Source organism: Xenopus laevis, chromosome 8L (assembly GCF_017654675.1).
Source record: "Xenopus laevis strain J_2021 chromosome 8L, Xenopus_laevis_v10.1, whole genome shotgun sequence".
Lineage (NCBI taxonomy): Eukaryota > Metazoa > Chordata > Amphibia > Anura > Pipidae > Xenopus > Xenopus laevis.
Genome location: NC_054385.1, coordinates 116,583,547 through 116,591,818, shown reverse-complemented (window position 1 = coordinate 116,591,818; position 8,272 = coordinate 116,583,547). Strand labels below are relative to the sequence as shown.

General features: G+C 40.8%; 1 protein-coding gene across 16 annotated transcripts in view; it reads left to right on the top strand.

The window, feature by feature from the left end:
• Positions 1-6,544: 6,544 nt before the first annotated feature.
• ripk3l.1.L (receptor interacting serine/threonine kinase 3-like, gene 1 L homeolog) overlaps positions 6,545-8,272 on the top strand; it is a 31,701-nt gene continuing 29,973 nt past the window's right edge. For 8 of the 16 annotated variants that reach the window (XM_041573454.1, XM_041573453.1, XM_041573444.1 and 5 more), the window contains exon 1: positions 6,547-7,229. In XM_041573454.1, coding sequence (XP_041429388.1) covers positions 6,964-7,229 — 266 coding nt within the window. In that variant the 5' untranslated portion in view covers positions 6,547-6,963. Of the gene's footprint in view, positions 7,230-8,272 lie in introns of all 16 variants that reach the window. The other 8 variants (XM_041573458.1, XM_041573459.1, XM_041573450.1 and 5 more) reach the window with 4 other exon arrangements.

Here is an 8,272-nt window from a genome sequence, read left to right as displayed (position 1 = left end):
CTGTGCTGGGAATTGGTAACGGTGTAGCCGATATATTTCTCTGTGAATGTTCCGGCACAGACGGGGCTGCCAGCCATATTTACATTTGTTAAGTGGGGAGGAGGGTTCCCTTCATGCAAAGTTCCGCTTCCAATTGTAAATAATGGCTTGCGGGAGACTTTCTACTGACAAACAGGGGAGCGATCATTATGAGTCAAGAAAGTAAGTTTTAAATCATTTCAGTTTATTGGAGATTGAACTAGAAGCTCGGCTGTACCACATATGCAAGTGTGTGATGGGTAAGAGCAGGAATGGGCTCAAACAAGAGAACAGAGAGTCTTTGCTCATAGGAGCATGCATTCTAGTCATATTGGGCTTTACTAACTACAGCCTTTTTTGAAAGCCTAATAAATCTATTGGTGAGGGATGCTGGGAGACATATTAAAAGTAGTCCAACAGTTGGCATTTACATAAAGTGTACAAGTAATACGCAATCATTGTGCTCAGGACGTTCTCATTAGTGATGGTCTAATCGGACCCATTTTGCTTTGCAGAAAACCCACAAATTGGCAAAGAAATTGGCAAATGCATTTAAGTCCATGGTTGTTTTTTGTGCAACATTTTTCAAACCATGCAACATTTTTATTTACTATACATTAGAGTCCATGGGGCAGATTTACTAAAGAGCGAAGTGGCTAACACTAGCGTCAATTCCCTACGATTGCCACCTGCAGGGACATCGCCAGTTCACTAACAGACGCAAGCGACAATTCGCTAGCGAACCACCCCATCACTAGTGCAGTTTCGAACCCTATCGCTAGGCATATTTTCACTACGGTGAACGGGCGCTACTCCTCAAATTCACAAGTGCGGATTTTACTGAACGTTACCTCTTTCGCCAGAGTTGACTTCGCCACCTCAGACCAGACAAAGTGCTAAAAAGCAGCTCGATCTTCCTCAATCTTCTGTCACTTACATCATATCTTGTGAGCTGAAAATGCATTAAAGTTATAAAAACGCTGGCGACTTTTCATTTTTTTGAAGCGGAATTGTCTGCAAACTATTTTTGGGTAACTGGTTTTCTCCAGACATTTCATAACATGTGGAACATTCATTTTACAGTGGGCTCATGTGTAGGACATTATATTAACCAATCCCCCTCTGTGGTGAAAGAAGGGGCTCTGGCAATTCAGTAAGACTTTAAATATATATATATATATATTTATATCTCGAATACGATCCGCACTCTCAGGTCTTAAAAATAATAAAAATGTATTGTTCAATCACAGACTGACGTTTCGGCCTGAAACTTTAGTCTGTGATTGAACAATACATTTTTATTATTTTTAAGACCTGAGAGTGCGGATCTTATTCGCTGGATGGATGCTACTAGTGTCGGACTGGCCCACCAAGAAACCAGGAAAAGTCCCGGTGGGCCCAGGTGTCAGTGGGCCCTCATGCTGGTAAACATTTGGCCTATTTCATGGCCATTCCCTATTTTTATGAGAACAAAGAGGCTAAATAGATGGAATAATAGATTATAGTATGTAAAGAAAAGAGACTAGGAGATTAGAGGTTGAGTGAATAGAGGTAGAATAATAGTGGGCCCCTTGTCTAAGATTTATTGGTGGGCCCCTGGTCAAAGGTTTTTGGATGGGCCCCTGGTTTCCCAGTCCGACACTGGATGCAACGGTGTTAAGCTGGCCATAGACTCAAAGATCCGCTCGTTTGGCGACATCGCCAAACGAGCAGATTTTTCCCCGATGTGCCACTAACGGCATGGCTATATCGGGGGTAATTCGAACAATCCAATTACGATACGCCAAGGGGCTCCGACAGGTCGGTCGGTTAAAAATCAAACCTTCCCGATCGATATCGTGGCCAGATATCGATCGGGAAGACCCGTCGGAAGCCCCCATACACGGGCAGATAAGCTGTCAAATTGGTCCAAACTACAGATACCGGCAGCTTTATCTGGCCGTTTATGACCACCTTTAGTTTAATGGTTGGAGGGTAATTGATACTCTGATACACTGATGGATTTTCAGGGTAGTTTTGGGTTTCTTGATAGAAATTTAAACGACTAGCACCTGGGTTTTTTTTTTGTAGGTTTAACACATTATCATGGATGTGTAGGCGCCAAACGCAGGAAAAATGCAGCATGTTGCGTCTCAACCTGCGTTTGGCACCGAAACGCCCCTGTGTGAGTACAGCCCCATTGGAAAAACTGCTTGAAAGGTGCAAGCAAACAATAAGGAACCTCTTTACAGGAAATGCATTATCACAGTGCCAGCTGATTTATTCTTAGAAAACTGAAGGAAATGGTTAAGTAAAAGGGTGCGGCAGACTGAGAGCCCATACTCAGTATTTACCACATGCAAACTGTGCATTTCAGGAAAAGCAGAAGCTGGGATTTGACTTCTACTAAGAAGAAACATTACAAGTTGATCAGTATGGGGGAGGGAAACCCAAAACTATATCAGTTCATTCATTAACCAGCATGAAAACATGGAATGTTCACAATTTCTGCCTCTCATGGAATGAATACTAGCTGCACCTACATTTAAAGGGAACAATTATTGAATCACATTTGAATTAGTGGCTGAAAGCAATAGGCAGTAATAATACAAGTAGAGTAGTTCTGCAAAACATAATTTTCTTTTGCAAAGGGAAGTGTAACCCGATAGTAGTTTCCTTCCTTTCTCACAGAAAGTTGCAGTAGTCAGGCACATGCTGCGCCAGGTCACTGGTAAACTAAACAAGAAGTTACCAAGAGTATTTGAAACCCCAAGGTTGTTCCTCCCTTGGCAGCTTTAGTAGGAGGCGTGACCACAAAAGGGGGCATGGCCTCTTGAAAAACATAGGCGTGTTTTCTCCTGTCGGCGGGGCTTTATATGCCTCACACACCATCCCTTCACCTTTTTGTTCCCAATTCAAGCACTGGTCGTATGGACGTCTTTAATAATAATGTCGGTGCAAATGCTTGAAGTGCCCACTTTATCAAACACATTTCCAATGAGCCCTAATAAAGACGGAGGAGATCCTCTAATGCCTGTTTATATTTTTTATATCTTTTATATCTGGAACGGTCTATTTCCTATGATGGATGAATGGCTAGTGTCAGAGGGTCTATATCTATTATTTGAAACCCCCCAATCCTCTGTTACGAGCGCCAGGCCCAAGACAGGGATGGACTATAAGGGACAATGGTCACTCATATAACTTATACTAGGCCATCCAAATAAATGATCTCCACTCTGTTATTTAGATTCCAGAGTGTCAGCATAGTGTCAGCATGTCTCTTATGCCCTTTTGCAGAAGTGTTGCTCAATAGCTGGCTTTACCACAATGGCTATGTTTAGCCAACAGATGTTTACGAGGCTGTGGACAGTTGGAACCAGAAAACTTTTATGTTGCAAAACTGCACATCTTACAGGAATGTATAAATGTATATGTCAGCAAGTCTCCTCGCCAGACCATGTATGGTATTTCCTTGTACCCCTTGTCACAATTACTGTTAATTCCTTCTGAAAACTATATAACGCTTGGAGCAAGAGGTGGGTCTTTGGTGAGTCCTTGGGTGACATTCTGTGTGTTACTCCAACAGCTTACCCAGACAAAACTGTTATGTTGTATTATGTATGAATAAATTGCCTGACTATTACTAAAGGTTTTCCTTTACTGAGTTTTGTCTTACACGAGGTCAATAAATGGTAATACTAAAAATACCCTCATGCCCTAGACACGAGCCCACCCTTAAACAAATGCGGCATGCCCCTCAAATTAGTTTTAAAAATTGTTCACACATATATTTTTAATAGTTTGGACTTTTGAAGGCAATCCCGCTTTAAAAAAAGAAAAGTCGCCAGCGTTTTTTTTTTGCAACTTTAATGTATTTCCAGCATACAGGATATGATGTCACTGACATAAGATTGAGGAAGATGTCGCTTTGTTTTATCAGTCTGAGATCAACTCTGGCGAAAGAAGTAACGTTCAGTAAAATTCGCTAGCGAATTGTCCTCTACGCCAGTGAATTGCCGATGTCCCTGTGGATGAGATTTCTCGTGAACTGTTGTGGTCTCCAGTATGTGGTAATCCCATCTAAAATTGAAGAACAGGGGCAATTCTTACATCTATTTGTAAAGTTAAATGCACTTTGTTATTATAGTTACATGGACAGGGCATGAAGGTTCTCTCCCGTTCCTTCCATTTCACCAAATGCTGGGATGCAATACACAAAGAGAAATGTTTAATTAATATCTGTCTGTTATGAGGTATAAAGTGCAAGTATGGGACCTGTTATCCAGAATGCTCGGGACCTGGGATTTCCGGATAACAGATCTTTCTGTAATTTGGGTCTTCATGCCTTATGTCTACTAGAAATTCATGTAAACATTAAATAAACCCAATAGGCTGGTTTTGCTTCCAATAAGGATTAATTATATCTTAGTTGGGATCAAGTACAAGCTACTGTTTTATTATTACAGATCATTTTTAAAAATTTGGATGATTTGGATAAAATGGAGTCTATGGGAGACAGCCATTCCATAATTCGGAGCTTTCTGGATATCGGGTTTCCGGATAAGGGATCCTATACCTGTACTGGATTTTCTTGTAGCTATCACGCTGCGCCTAGTGCAATGTTAGTTTTGCCCTACAATCTATAGCAGAAACATGGAAGTGCAATGGTAGAATCCTGCTATGGATTTGCTTTGCACCATGGGTCTGTTTTGCACCATGGGACTCCAGCCACTCTTTGTAAATGAGACACAGGGAACCTTATTTACAAACTCAAGTACAAAAAGATAACACTAGGGGGCAGATTTACAAAGCTCGAGTGAAGGATTCAAATTAAAAAAACTTCGAATTTCGAAGTGTTTTTTGGGCTACTTCGACCATCGAATGGGCTACTTCGACCTTCGACTACTACTTCGACTTCGAATCGAACGATTCGAACTAAACATCGTTCGACTATTCGACCATTCGATAGTCGAAGTACTGTCTCTTTAAGAAAAACTTCGACCCCCTACTTCTGCAGCTAAAAGCTACCGAAGTCAATGTTAGCCTATGGGGAAGGTCCCCATAGGCTTGCCTGTGATTTTTTGATCGAAGGGTATTCCTTCGATCGTTGTATTAAAATCCTTCGAATCGTTCGATTCGAAGGATTTAATCGTTCGATCGAACGAATAATCCTTCGATCGTTCGATCGCAGGATTTGCACTAAATCGTTCAACTTCGATATTCGAAGTCGAACGATTTTAGTTCCTGGTCGAATATCGAGGGTTAATTAACCCTCGATATTCGACCCTTCTTAAATCTGCCCCTGAGCGTTAATAAGGATAACTGAACCCCTATATTGGTATAACCATGGTAATTCTGTTATTAAAGGGGTGATTCACTTTTAAGTTAACTTTAAGGGGCAAATTTACTAAAAGGCGAAGTGGCTAACAATAGCGAAAATTCGCCTGCATGACGTCATTTCGTTACTTTGCCGATTTACTAACGGGCGCTGGCATAAATTCGCTAGCGAAGTGGATCTACTCTAGCGCCAGGCGAAGGGACGTAACTACACTAATTCACTAAGATGCGGATTTTACTGAACGTTACCTCTTGCGCCAGACTTGCCTTCGCCTCCTCAGTCCAGACAAAGTGCAATAGAGTAGATAGAGATTGCTTAAAAAAAAAAAAGTTGAAAAAGACCCAAAAAACGCTGGCATCTTTTACTCTTTTAAGGGTGATAGGCTGAAAAAGATTGTAAGTTTTTTTGGGGTACCCTCCTTCCCCCCCTACATTTCCTAACATATGGCACCTAAACTATACAGTGGGCTCATGTGTAGGGCAAAATTACAACTTTATTTTATTTTATGAAGCTTTCCCAGGCTTGTGTAGTGTAATGTATTTGCTGCTACATATACGTCCATTGTACTTTAACTTGGCGCTATTTGCAAATTAGGCATCAATATCGTAACTTCGCTTTGCTTGACGAATTAGCGCTAGCGCAACTACACTACCTTTCGCCTCCCTGATCGCAACTTCAGATTTTAATGAATTAGCGCGCCCTGGCGAAACTTTGCCTGGCGAAGTGCGGCAAAGCCAACGCTGGCTCAACTTCGAAGGTAAGTAAATTTGCCCCTAAGTATGTAATAGAATGGTTAATTCTAAGCAACTTTTCAATTGGCCTTAATCTTTTCTATAGTTTTTGAATTATTCGCCTTCTTCTTTTTCTTTTGTCAGCTTTCAAATGGGGGTCACTGACCCCATCTAAAAGTAAATGCTCTGTAAAATATATTGTTATTGCTATTGCTATTGTTATTGCTACTTTTTATCACTCATCTTTCTATTCAGGCCTCTCATATTCAATTCCAGTCACTTATTCAAATCAGTGCAGGGTAGCTAAGGTAATTTGGACCCTAGCAACCAGGCTGCTGAAATAGCAAACTGGAGAGCCGCTGAAGAAAAAGCTAAATAACTTGAAACCACAAATAATACAAAAATGAAAACTAATTGCAAATGGTCTCAGAATATCCCTCTCTACATCATACTGAAAGTTCATTTAAAGGTGAACAATTCCCTTTAATTTGTATGTGATTCAATATATTGTGCATGGGGCACAAGTCGTAAAGGAAGCAGTTTAGGACCCAAATGCTTTTAAGCATTAAAATAAATTGTGGGTAAAAAAACACGTCAAAATTAAAAAAAAAAACAATTCATAAAAGAGGTTTAGTGGGTCCTAAAAAAAAACCCAGTGATAGTTCTGCCTGTCCAATAATGATTGTGTGTGTGGACAGTGGTATAATATGATAAATGACAACAAATAATCTTTCATCAGAAATAGGACGTATAAGCCTGAAAGCAAATAAAGGGAATCCTCTGTGTATATAAGGAGCACACGCTGGCTGTGTAAGGGCAAGCAACAAAGTGCTTACAGACAGGGAATACTTCCGATATTACACAATCACCCAGCAGCTGTGGTCTTAAATAACAATGAGAGTTCTTGGAATATTCCCATTACATCGGACTGGGAATTCCCCATTGGCCCTGTACATAGACCCCGCCTCCTTCCTTGTGAAGCAGCATGAGCACAAGTCACTTGCAGTTAGTGCAGTTACAGTAGACATGAAGCACTTTCCAGCCGGGGATTTAGAGGGGCTGCAGCAGGTCGGGAAAGGGGGATTCGGAACGGTCTATAAAGGATGGAGTCGGAGTTTGAATATGGAAGTCGCCCTGAAAACTTTTCAAGGAGCACAAAGGTATAATATTAAAATACAGAATTTTTATGGCAGATGGGACATGGAATGTGATAAAATGGGAAAAGGGCCATATGTACATATTTACCCTCGGAGCAACCTATTTAGTCTCTGTGCCCATTTCCCTTTATTTTATATATTTCGTTTTGTGAACCTGCCAATGAATTTAGCTGCCTGTCCGCAGGAAGAAATTAATATCATGCAGTTTTGGGTTTGCTCAAAGGTATCACGCGGAATGGAGTTCGGTTTTAGCTTTAATCATCTGCAGGTCTTTGTTTTTCTCATATTTAAGAGAGCGACTCGGATTAGATAATCTAACTAACGAAATAGTGCCCACGGTGGTCAAGTTTGGAAAGTGGCAGAATGCTTGTCTGCTGCTACAAAGCAATAGGCTATCTGGTGGTACTTGGAGTTGACAGTTAGTACAGGTATGGCAACGGTTATCCAGAATGCTCCGGACTTGAGGTTTTCCAGATAATGGGTCTTTCCGTAATTTGGATTGCATTCCCTAAGTGTACTAGAAAATCATGTAGACATTAAATAAACCCAATAGGCTGGTTCTGGTTCCAATAAGGATAAATTATATCTTAGTTGGGATCAAGTACAAGCTACTGTTTTTATTATTACAGAGAAAAATTTGGATTATTTGGATAAACTGGAGTCTATGGGAGACGGCCTTTCCATAATATTGATTTTTCTGGATTACGGGTTTCCGGATCAAAGGATCTCATACTGTAGTTTAATGATTGCTGAAAGTGAAACATGTCGGATTAGTGGTGTATAGGGGAAGCAGTAAGGATTGGCAGGGGGGTGTATCATGGATCACATTTGAGGTTGTAGGTATCACACATTGCTTTCCAAAGAACATGGTGGTGGGCCAAAAAAAAACTTGCTGAGAAACGTTGGCCTTCATGAAGAAAGCAGCAATCTTTCCTACTACAACCAAAACTTAATAAATCATATTTTGCAGAGGGATATGGATGGTCAGTGTCTAGGGCTGTTAGGTGAATCCTCTATTTCAGGGGCAAACATACAGGGGCAGATTT